Source organism: Chlamydotis macqueenii, chromosome 12, assembly GCF_036417535.1.
Source record: "Chlamydotis macqueenii isolate bChlMac1 chromosome 12, bChlMac1.mat, whole genome shotgun sequence".
In the NCBI taxonomy this organism is placed as follows: domain Eukaryota; kingdom Metazoa; phylum Chordata; class Aves; order Otidiformes; family Otididae; genus Chlamydotis; species Chlamydotis macqueenii.
Genome location: NC_141567.1, coordinates 9,103,466 through 9,115,996, shown reverse-complemented (window position 1 = coordinate 9,115,996; position 12,531 = coordinate 9,103,466). Strand labels below are relative to the sequence as shown.

General features: G+C 39.4%; 1 protein-coding gene across 6 annotated transcripts in view; it reads right to left on the bottom strand.

Moving 5' to 3' along the window:
• The window catches only part of ZFAND6 (zinc finger AN1-type containing 6), a 38,565-nt gene that overhangs the window by 3,960 nt on the left and 22,074 nt on the right, over positions 1 to 12,531 (bottom strand). For all 6 annotated transcript variants that reach the window (XM_086757009.1, XM_086757008.1, XM_086757010.1 and 3 more), the window contains 3 exons: positions 8,494 to 8,663; positions 7,144 to 7,255; positions 4,907 to 5,007 (listed from right to left, as the gene is read on the bottom strand). In XM_086757009.1, the coding sequence (XP_086613135.1) occupies positions 4,907 to 5,007; positions 7,144 to 7,255; positions 8,494 to 8,644 (364 nt within the window). In that variant the 5' untranslated portion in view covers positions 8,645 to 8,663. The remainder of the gene's footprint in view (positions 1 to 4,906; positions 5,008 to 7,143; positions 7,256 to 8,493; positions 8,664 to 12,531) is intronic.

Below are 12,531 nucleotides of genomic sequence, written 5' to 3'. Positions count from 1 at the left end.
AAGTCACCTTTAGATGACACAGTGCCCACATTTAGTGCTCTGGCAACAAACTGGCTGTGATGAATGCAATAGAAAAAAGCCAGGTAAAATGCAATCCCACCCAGCCTGGAGCTCACAGGAAACATGTTGCAGCCGCCACTCCCAGTCGCTGTACTTGTCTGGGTTCCAGGACGCTGCCGCCTGCTTTGCTTGAACCAATTCCCTCCCTTCACCCAGCCCCAGCTCTGCCTTTATCTGGAGAACAGAAGCACTGGCAGCACCAGTACAAGCTGCCAGCTAACCAAAAAGGAATAAAGCATGAACACATACTAATTTTTCTGGAGCTGACAAGTTGGGCTGGCCACTAGAAGTTCCCTGTTTTACAGAGCATGCTTTTAGCTGTTCAAAACAAGGAGAGTCTGGATTTCCTCCTAAAGGCAGCAGCTTTTGCTACTGCTTTACTTGTGCCAACCCTGCCTGAACTTCAGTGTCCTCTGACTGCGAAAACAGCACCCTGAGACAAAGCACACTCCCGTCCTTGCATCCCTGCAGGCACAACACAGAGCTCTGTGCATTTGCTGCGAGACTCCTGACACCTCATCTGTTCTCCCTCCCTACTCTGGACGTTTCACATTTATCACCCCTGTACTACCAGGCAGAGTTTCTCAAACAAAAAGGTTCCTCATTCCCACAGGAAGAGTGTTAACAGCCACGTTCACTTCTTAAGTGCATCTGACCAGACCTAGGAAGAATACCCACTCCTTCAGATAAATGAGATGTGAAGCAAATCCTAAACAGAAGATCCCTACTTCCTAACATTTTAACACCAAGCTGAAGCAATCAGCCTAAAATACACTATCTCGGTGTTAGGAAGAGGCAAATGAAACAAGCAAGCACACTTACCTACAGAACTTAAATTTAAATCTTTCTTGTGAATGTTTCTTCTCCCCCTGGAGCACTTATACAGTAAATCAAGTTATCCTACATTATTTTCTCTACCTGTACCATAATCATACTCTACCTCTGAGCCTCTGGTACTGTAAAAAAAATCTGAAGTATCCATCAATTCCTTTCCAGTTCTGCCTACTGAGCTAGCCCCAATAAGGTCCTGTGAAGGTGACATCATTAATTCAACAGCATTCATCTTCGGTCCAGGTTATCTCCATTTGAAATTCTGTAGCAGCTTAACTGTTTTAATATCAATTTATTTTTAACTTGGTCAGCAATGACTGAATTTTTAAACCGTTTTACCACACAAAAAGTCTAAATGAGTGGAAAACCAGATGACTTCATTGAAAAGAACAGCCGTGCACCTTTTAACTAAGTCTCAGTTAGTATTTTTTAAATACTAACCACACCATATTACACAACTGATTGCATCTTGCAATGCTAATATATAGACATCCCCCATTTAGCAATGAGTTAAAAAGTCGGAGAGGTTGTTTTGGTTTTATGAAGTCTTCAGCCTCAAAGATGCTAAAAGCTCATCTGTTAATATGATTTATAGTTTTAGCCCTATGTTTTTGAGTTGCAAGAGCTCCATAACATATGTGGTGGAGTGCTTCTCCCTTCTATGAGGAGTTTCCTATACCTTTAAAAATCTTCCTGAAATATCAAGCATGAATCCTAAGCTGGATGGTTCTAAACTCATTAACCCTAGAGAAGTGACGTGCCTCTACCCACTTGCAGGCTTGCTGGGAGGCAGCCCTGTTGATTCCCTGGCTAACAAATGAGGAATCCTGACTGGCTAATCCTAACAGGGCCGTAATGTTGACCAAAAGGTACAACAGTCCATGAGACGATCTAAAATGAGTCGGAGAGATGCTCAAAATAGAAAAAAAGCTGCTAGAAAAGCTGGACTGTACCTTAATGCATTTAATTTTAGGTCTTCATTAATGACATGTTCATGATATCTGGCAGTTCGACTAGATGACCTTTAAAGGTCCCTTCCAACCCAAACTATTCTATGATTCTATATTTAAGAATATTAAACGTAAGGGGAAAAAAAAAAATTGATTAGCCACTACCCAGTGTCTGGGCTTTCTGCAGTATTCAGTACCTACAAGCATTACAACACAGTCACTAGGTGTAAAATCTAGACTTATTAACCTATTCTATAGTTTCCCCTCTATTTCTTTTGCAATGCTCAAGTCTCATTTATCTGTCTACTTTAAAAATAATAATAGTAATCTAAGAAAGCCTAACTCTTCACTGAATCTCTCATTGTAGCCTAGTAAATTTTGTTAAACAGCAAGTTCAGAGGATACAACTACAATAGACTAACTTACTATACAAGTAGCATAAAACAATTTGCTCCAGAACAGACATTACAACAAAGCAAGATTTTTATCTGAATAAACACTGATTAAATGATCAAAGCAGACAATTTTTTTTTCCTCCCCTATCTCAACAGACATAGCATTATAAGCTCCTCAGTCTGGGACCAACTCCCACCGTTCTGTGACTTTTTTCTTTTTTAAAAGCTACAAAGTCAGACAACACTAAATAACTGATTCACACATTTCTATTACATTCTTGTCAGCAGCCTAAAATTCAAATTCTGAATGATGGGGGGAGGGGGAAATCAAAACAAACAAAAAAACTTTAGGATACACAACTGTGACAACAATTCAATGAAATCCATTTAGCACCCATTATAAGCTGCTTTCTTCACAAACTTACACTTTCAAAGCAAAATAATTCAAAACTGGAAACAGTACGTTTCCTATCATTTTCAGTTAAGGGATAGCACAGAAGCAACTCTTGAGAAATTGAGGCTGACCCTGCCACCGCAAGTTATAAATAGGGATTGTAATTTAGAACTGCAATTACACAGTGGCGGTGTTCTTAGTTTAGAAAGAACTATGGTACAAAGAAAAGGACACAGCCGAGTATTCTAAACACCTGATGTAGGTTGATCTTTGAAATACATACTATGAAAAGCACATACACCTCTGAATCAAAGCTTCTCGTTGAGAAACCTATCTTACCTTCTCACAGGAGAACTAGCTTTAGAGCTGGAGAATTAGAAGGAGCATAAATTTATCCAAGTAGGTAAGAAGAGAGATATTGCTCTGAAAACTTGCTGGGAGAAGTCTTTTCATAGCCCCAAGTCACCTCACAGTACAAGCATCAAATATTATTTTAAAATAAAGCACTCCCCCTGTCTCCCAGTGAAAAGACAGATGCTGCAAATCTAGAGTTTCAACTTACAGCTAAGCCAGGCAAGATACATATGTAAACAGAGACACTAATTCTGGCACTGGATGGAAGAAGAATCATGAGACTAACAGGAAGAAAAAACACAAACAAACCAAAACAACACAAACAAAAAAGGACAAGGTAGCAGTACGATTAGCTTACAGAAGCTGCCTTTATATTCTGATACATGTCACATCCACATCAGCATAAACCTGCGGTGCAAAATTCATGTGCCTGGCTGAGGCGTTCTCCTTTTGAGGTTCCCAGAAAGGGATGTACCTGCATGGGAGCTGGGTTCCAGCTGAACAGGTTTGAAAGTAGAGCCATATCTCTATTAGAGGTGTATCAACTGGAAGTCTAGATTGCAAACCTACCTCTGATGTGCAAATATATAGAACTTAAGCAGCATAAGCCTTTTCAGCACTTGCTCTTCTCCCAAGCTTCTCTCACTTACCAGTATTAAGAGTACATCTTATGTCAAAACTGAGGCAACAAGAGCTCTCAGCTCCACAAATCAAACTAAATAGCAGGTACTGGAACACATGCCTAGAACATACCTTTTTAAGAGCAAACATGTTTCTAATAATTGACATCTCGAAGGCTAGTACAAAGTGGCATTAGCATTAAAAGCTTTTTTCTGAATTTACAACTACTGTTTGTGTGACTGAGGAGGTGGCCTTACTCAGCGCAGTAGCTGAATAATGACTCTTCTATTCCACCCTACAAAAAAGGAGAGCTCAGACTTAGAACAGTATCTGAAAAGTAGAACTTTGATACAGAGGTACAATGCAAGAACTTTATTGAGCATCTTTAAGTGGAATGACATGTTGTACTCATGGAAAACATGAACTCCTATGTTTAGACTAGAGTACAGAAACATAACTCTACTCACTAAAGCCTCAGCTGAGTCAAGAGAAGTAAAGGCAAAATACTTACTGACTTACCTTCAAGTACCTTTTATAATGTCTACGAATTACAAGTCTGAGCAAGTTTTGTACACTATCTGGCATTTTTGCATTTTCTTAAGAAATACTATTAAAAACACTTTAGTTTTAAGCTCTGCAAGCCTGCACATGAAAAGAAGGAAAAAAAAAAAAATCAAAGAGGAAAAAAACCCTTTACATTGTACCAGCAATAAGGATTTTAGGCCAATATAGTTAAAATCACCCAGTCAGCCATTTTCCTTCAAGAAGAGTTTGTGGTTTGGCAATTTTATATTTGATAAAGTGGATTTCAGTGGGTCAAAAATATTACAGCACTACAGTTCATAGGTGAAAGGTTCTTTTGGAGGTGTTCCATGTTTATACAAGGTACTAACACTGTTCTTGTAACAGCTATGTCATAACATCCTCTATCACAAATACGATTATAAACTTCTGTGATATTTGCTGCAAATGACTTCTGAGAAGTAATAGATACTCAAAACTCTACTTACATGTAATAGCTGTGGCATAAAGCCAGAACAGTAGACTGATTTACGATGTGCACTTCCAACCCCAATTAACACACTTGTTATGGCAGATACTGAGATGACCAGTTAAATACAAGAGTTTTCAGTTTAAGACTTGCCTTTTTAGAAAATAAAGTTTATCCTCATTTTGCCTTCTGATTTCACTGAATATCTGGGTTTGAGAATAAGCTCTCTCTCGAACAGTAGCATATTAAGAACAGCTAAAATTTTAAAAACATTACTCATAAGTTCTGTTTCTGAGAACTAGGCACCAACCTTGCAAATCTTCTGTCTCTGGTACTGTTTTGTCCACAGCTGTACTATCCGGTTGGGATGATGCTACTGATTCTGTTAAAAGTGACTGACTTGACACAGGGCTGGAGGGCGAAAGAAAGTTATGATTTTTATGAGTCACGTCTATGTTCTATAGAGCATTCCTGAAAAAAACATTAAGAGCACATCTTGATGAAAGCATGCCAAAACTTTTCACTCTGAAGTTGTTTCTGCAACCATTTAAAAACTCCACAGTGTCCAAGAATACTGGACCATCTGAATTGATGAAAAAGTTAAAACATTCTTGCATTCATATTAAATGCAGTAAACCAGCACAACTATAAAAGGGAAAAATGTTTTGGGGTAGTTTTGCATACCATCCTTCAACACAGAAGCAATACAATGTTCAATATGCAAGGATTTTTATAACATAAGTCAGCAAGCTAATTGTAGAGGAGCTACTTTTGGTGTTCTAGTGATAGGAACAAGAAAATTGCAGCATGTCAATGTTTCCAGCAATAAAGCATCTGCAGCTGTACGAAGGACTCCTTAGATTTTTCACAATGTAAAGTGGTGCTGGCCAAACTTTCCAAGCCTGTCAGCCATACTGCTAAAATCACATAATGGTTAAAAACTCGGATTTATACACTGGACAATCATGGTAGAGAGATTTAATTCTGGCAGTCACCTGCAGCCAAACCATTCATCCAGCAGCTCTACTATGGAATAAGACAAAGCTGAAGTCCCAAGCAAGAGCTAGCACTATCTCATTTACCCAATCTGTTTCTCCCTTTCCACATAAAGATTCACTCTGAATCAAAGATACTGGATTATCCAGCAGCCCACAAACCAGCAAAGCCCTGCCAGCAGTCCATGACACAACCAGGGCACTGGAGCTGCAATTTTAATTGCCAAGAATTGCATGTAGGTCTTGAACTCCAGGTTTGGTCACCTACAAAAGGGCATTGTCAGTTTAGGAGATGTTTTCTCAGAGTATCATAACTGAGGTATTACCAGAGACTGAAGTCGAATCCCTGCCTTTATTCTAGGGGAAAAGAAAAAAAAAAAAAGAAAAAAGAGAACACGTGACACTGATTTTCTGAAGTGCTAAGAGCAACCATCCACTCATTTCTCCTGTAACTGCTAACCAAACTAGTGATCAAAGAGATACTTTTTCCTCTTAGGTGGTATCATAAAGGTTGTGTGGGAAAACAAACCAAATGACCTGGATTTTTTTTTTTTCCCCCCCACACATACCAGAAGAGTTGTATCAGGGTAAGATATCTATTTTGTACCCCAATTAGAAATCCAAGAATGGGAAGACTAAATATAGCATGGCACCTAGCACTCAGTTCATATGCAGGATCCAAGCATGAGATAACACCTCCTATAAAAATCTAAGGAGCAGAAAACACAGTCTGAACAGAATCAGCCAACAATAACTGATTAAATCACCCTCGGCCTGTGTTTTACTACATTCTGATTTTTAAAGGAAAGTTGTAATGAATATTACTGCAAGTTAGCTTCCATAGTATAAAATACTAAAATTTTGCACACAAAAAAAACTTCCACAGCACTTAAGTCACTGTTGGTCATGTCATGCTAAACTGAAATGCAGCCACCAATGTTTTTAAATAAACAAATATTTAGCTTTTACAAAGGGAGAGCACTTAGTAAGTCTTAGCAATTTATAAGAGGATATTGTGTCTCCTTGAATAATCCAGTTGGAAATTATTTGTTTAACAAGAAATCAGCTCAGTACTAAGATTCAGGTATTTTTCCGCTGTTCCAGTACACTCCACTTTTTGCAAAGCAACTAGTTTGTTCAAACATTATCATACATTCATTTATGAGAGCTCTAGTCAATAACTTTCTGCCATTTGACAAAACCCTCAAATTTCTAAGATGGAAAGAGCTCTCCTTTGGGAAATGTACAACCAACTGCACATTGTGGAGTCAGAAGACTAGCCAGACAAATCTCTGCAGAACAGCATGAAGCTGGCAACACTCCTATTTGAGGCTAAATTCTAAAGACGAATTTGCATTTGAATGCAAGATGCAGCTAACAGATCAGCTACTATTTACTGTGAGATCCCATGATTTAGAAGTTAGCAGTCAAATTTTACACGTGTTCCTAATTCAGGTCCTAGCATTTAATTATGCAACATCAGTACATTTCATTTAATTATCTTGGTAGTGGTTTTTACGTAAAAACACAAAATAACAGACAATCAGCTTACTTTGGCTGCATAGATTGAGTCGATGTAGAATCTAAAGTTGACTGAGTTTCCTGGGCGCTGCCTTCTGTGCACTGAACTGGTAAGGACTCAGTTATGCTACTGACAGAAGTTGCTGGAAGGAAGACATTAATGTTAAATGTGTTGCACCACTTCCTAGGATTACAAAAGTTACACAGCACAACTATTCTTCGACCCTCATGACACCAGCCAGGAAAGTAATTGAATCTCAGCCTGTATCATAATGAAACATAAATTTTACAAAAACTAATTATGTTTGGCCATATTTTGATCACGTTCCAGCCCCAGGCTCTCAGAAGTTACAGAGCACAAAATTTTGAAGCTGAAGCTTTAAAGTAGTTACTATTTTCTGTTAACTAAAGCATCTACAAACAGCTTGCTCAGCATAAACTGCAATACTCTGACACAATAAGCTTGGGTTTTGTTTAAAAAAAAAAAAATCAAGATGGATCTGTGAGAAACAGCAGTGTATGCCAACTAAGGATCCATTCTGAAGTTGTAGAATCTAGATCCCCAGATTTCAATGGAAGCTATTACTTCAATTTAAAAAGTCAAGTTTAATAAAGTCAAGAAGTGAAGTTTTCAAGAGCGAACCGTGAGATTCCTTGCATCAACCCAAGCTAGAAGAGACATTTTAGAAGCTCCAGTGAAGCATGGCCTAACACTCCTACCCCCAAGCAGAACATGCTGAAGTTGAAAACACTGGCGTGAACAAAGCAGAGAAAGGGTTCCTCTTCCTGACAGCACTACCATTAATTTAAAGGGGGAAGAGCCCTCTAGCTTTTTCTAGAGTGAATGTAGGAAGACAGCACTTATTTCAATGGGAAGTCTGCTTTGTAGGAAAGATCACAGTACATGGGGCACTGGGTCAAAAAGAACAAGTACCACCTCTATCTGAAGTTAGGATAAATTCTCAAAAATTGTCTACAGGTTAATCCTTCAGCATTAGGCTGCGGAAACGTCTGTGGAAACTAAATATATGTATTTTAAAGGCTGTTCACAAACATTCCCCAAACTAGATGTTATGTCACCTTTCAGTAATTTCAGGAAAAAATGTTGGTATAGTATTTTTTCCTGCATTTTTATATTCTCAAATTGGAAACACTCAGATTAATACAAAAGGTATTAGCAAGAGTCTACTTCCAAGCAAATGAATCGCAGCACGACTGTATTATAAGCACTTTAATATCATTCCATAAGGTAAGATACTTGAACAAAACGGTTCGCACTAATTCTCCTATACTTTTAGTATCTGGACACAATCAGGAAGCCAAGTTGCTGTCTACCGTGCCATTTTGAGTTGTTCAAACAGACGTACGTTAGGTTACTTACCAGGAGGGCTAATTCTACCATTACTGTTCTGCCTTTGAAGATGTTCTTTGTAGCACACTGAACACATGCCATTCGTACGAGGATTCCCATAAAATCCGCAACCAGTGGAACAAAGCATAGGCACTTGGCTACGGTTAGTTTCTTGAGCCATTTTCCTTTCTTCTATAAACCTGCAATTGATACAAACAACTCAGTATTTAGAGGCCTGAGAAAATCCTTCTTTTACAGTTGACACTTGAAAGTCTGGAGTTTCCTATAGCCCAGCAAAAAGATCCTCTAGAAAAGACACCTTGCAGATAACTCAATGTCCTTTCCTAAAGGGTCTATAAAGCCTGTCCAGTAATACAAATACAGCCATATGTATGCTGTACATATAGACATACCCACACATATAGATCCTTCCAGCCCCACATTTCATGGTCAATACATAGCCCACTAAGAAAAGTAATTTTAGAACATAATGGAAGTATTACTGCTTCTAGTAGTAAGTTATGGGGAGGTACGGGAGGGGGACAGCTGTGCTGAACTCTTCTTTAAACCTGAACACCTGATACTGGGAATGAGAACTATAAAATGAAAGACAAACATGGTAACACATACTTACTTACTGCATAATAATTATAATTAACAATAGTCACATGAATTTGCGAGTTACTGTTTAGTCACCGCATCACTAGTGAAGGACAACACAACTACTTACCACAAAACCCGTATTAGGATTTTTCACACGCAAAAAGAAAATCATGCTTTCAGTCAAAAATACTAGACTAGGTACGCATACCTCCTATATATAAGTTTTGTGTGAAAATACACCAAGAATGAGAAATAAGAGATAAATATCAAGGCAACTCATGGATTTAGATTTAGTTCCACAAACACTGTATAATTTATATTTTTTTTTTGTCCCTGGCTTATAAAGATCTATAAGCCTTCTTAATACAAGAAAATTACATCAAAAGTCTATTTTGACCAGTGTTCTGAGCCTTTTAACTATTCTCAAGTGGCCTAACTTGTCAGTTATTGACATCTGTCACTTTGCAAGATAAAATTAATTTTCCATTTTTTGCCCCCCTCTCCCCTATATATTCTTGCCCTTTTTTGTATCAGTTTTGAAAGAAAAAAAAAAAATCCCTTCTCATTAATAATCTAAGTATCTCAAGGTATCAATTATTTAATTCAAGATCAACTCAGGTCTACTATTTTATACTTCCCAATTAAAAATTAGGCTTCAGGATGGGTAATTTTAATTCTTGCAAGTCAAGCAAAAGATAAGCAATATTACTAGGGGGGGGACACAAATCAATTTAAGTAACATCAGTATATATTTCAAAAGCAAATAAAAATTCAAAGGGGAAGGAGTATAAAGACAATTGAATACTTCACCAATTGCCCAGTTATAAAACTACATTAAACCACGGTAACAAGTACACCAGGGTAAAAAGATTTCCTTTTAAATAAGATGTATTTTAAGCCAAATACAAACAAGTTTCCCATTATTTTGTTATTAGACAAATATCCCCCTCTCCTCTCACACCCACATCCATTGCATTTTGTTTTTATTTCCCCAAAGCATGAAACTGATACCTCAAAAGCAAATCTCTGGGTTGCAAAGCTAAGAGCAACACAGAAACAACCGTCAAGTCCTGTTCGCAGCAGTAAGGTACTGCGAGGATGAGAAAGTATTCACTACATAAGACGAGGAAGATGTATAGGCAGGAAGACAAAAAAAACCCAACTCTGATAGTATCTTATTCAGCTTCAACCTGCAATTAAGCTTATTTCAGCTGTTTGACTGCGCTCCCCCACCCCAATATAGAAGCATTTACTTTTGACATACAAAGCCCCCATTGACCTCCAAGACAGCTAAGTTTGATTTTGCTGAAGGACTGTACTTGTAGCTGAAAGAGCACTTTCATTCCTGCCTTTCTCCAGACAGCCCTTTAGAATGAAACTGCAAGTAGTGCATGTGGCAACTCAGTTCTTACGCTGGGCCCAGCATTCAGCGAAGCCATTTCAGGAAAGCGTAAACGAACACGAGTTCTCTGTGCTTTGGTAACCCAAACCAATCTAAGGATGAAACCTTACACAAGTCACTGTTGGCACAGAATGTTTAAGATTGAAAGACTAATTAAAAAGCCACTTTGGACAGAGTATTTCAAAGGCTAATAGAGATGCAATGTCACAATACAAGTATTAATTTTAATTTTAGACAGCCACATTACAGGAACCTATCGCATTAACTTTCAAAGTTTGCCACGGTTGCCTTTCTGTTCAATCATTAGCTTCAAGCAGCGCACAGGAACTCACTAACAGCACCAGTTACTGCTGATTTTCTTATTCCCCAACACAACCATTGCTGAAAGAACCAGGTGCTAATGCAAGCACAGCATAACAATTTCTAACATGAACATAAGAAATAAGTCTGCTCTAATTCAATAAACAAATTGTGAAAGGTGCACAAAGATGCCCAGAAGAAAAACAAGAAAAGCTGGACTGAGTTCCAGCTAAGCCAGTTCCCAAGTTCATTAACCAGTGGATCCTGCCACCCGCCAAAGCACAAGCCACTGGCATGAGCCTCCAGAACACTTAAATCTCCAAGGGGAAGTGCCAGGGATTCTTCTGACGAGTTTTAATAAAGGCCACAGGAAGTGGAAGATCCTTCATTGGTTGCTAATATTTGGGGAATAAAATGGAGATGAGATAGGATCAAACTGATGCAATGTTATGAAGTCAAGTGAGACAGAAGTTGAACCAATACAATAGCTTGTCGCATTCAGGAGGAGGCAATCACACACGCTCCCCCACACCAGCTCCAGTGCTCAGCTGGACCCTCACCAACCCAATTAGTTCCCTCAGCCAGGGGAAGGAAAAAACAAAAAAAAGTCCATCATTACCATTGAAAGTTTTCTGACAGTTCAGTGAGCTCAATCACACACAAAAACAAAAAAAAAAAAAAAAGAAAAAAGCACCACACATAGTGGGGAAAACAACTCTAGAACTGATGTGAGGGATGGCATGTGACCAGAAGGGACAACACACATTTTAGCAGCCTGTACTGCTCAGATGGTTGAACCAATCCATCTGAACCCTAAAGCCACAGAATGCCAAACCAGTATAATAAGCTCTTGCTCCTCAGCTTCTCACTCCCTCTCAGTGCTCATCAAAATGAATCAAGGAAGTGATCAAACTTAGCAAGCCAACCACTCCATCTTTTGCCAATTAGTGTTAACAGACTGGTTTCTGAGCTTGCGTTTGTCACGTGTGCTGTTTGGGCATGGGAGAGGGTCTAGCTGAAGACACGTGTGGAACCACTTGTTCCAGCAGTGGAGCAGGCTTAAAGCATTAGGAGACCCAGTAGCCACAAACCAGCATTGAAAGTGTAAGGCGACAGAGATCCAAGTGCTGGCGGTTCCTGCCACCGCACTTCAGACGTGCCTCTCCTGTACACACCTGCCACCGCATGAGGGCAAAGGCCAAGAAGACACAGCACTGTGTCCCAGGGACTTTTCTCCCTCAGCGCTCGGACAGGAGTCAAACAGCTGCAAGCAGAGCAGTCGGACTCTGTCCCCTGCAAACACAAAGAGCAAGAGATCACTGAATAGATGTTTTGGTGGGAGGCAAGACCTCCCCCCACCCGAGTTTTTGGCTCAGCTTCAGACGGTTTTTGTTTCAAACCTGTCTGTAATTCCTCATGCAGGAGGATCCAAAGCATCGTCGAGTCCAACCATCACATAAGCCGGCAATGGTGGGCTGTCACTGAAATTGCACCCTTGGAAACACTGTGAAAGGGGTGAGCCTGCTCTCACAGCCCCTGCTGCGTGCCCCCACCCCTTCCTTGAGTCACAGCAGCTCATCCATTTGATGGAAAAAAACAGGAATATTTATTCTGGTGGACTGGAGCTTGCTGATCTGACAGAAGATCAACTCCAGAAAACTGACACATAGTGGAAAGGAAATGACGAGGCTAAAAACAGAACGACCCTTTTTAGGGGCAGCCAGCCCTTGCTGAGCATCAAGCCTACTCTAGAATATATCCCA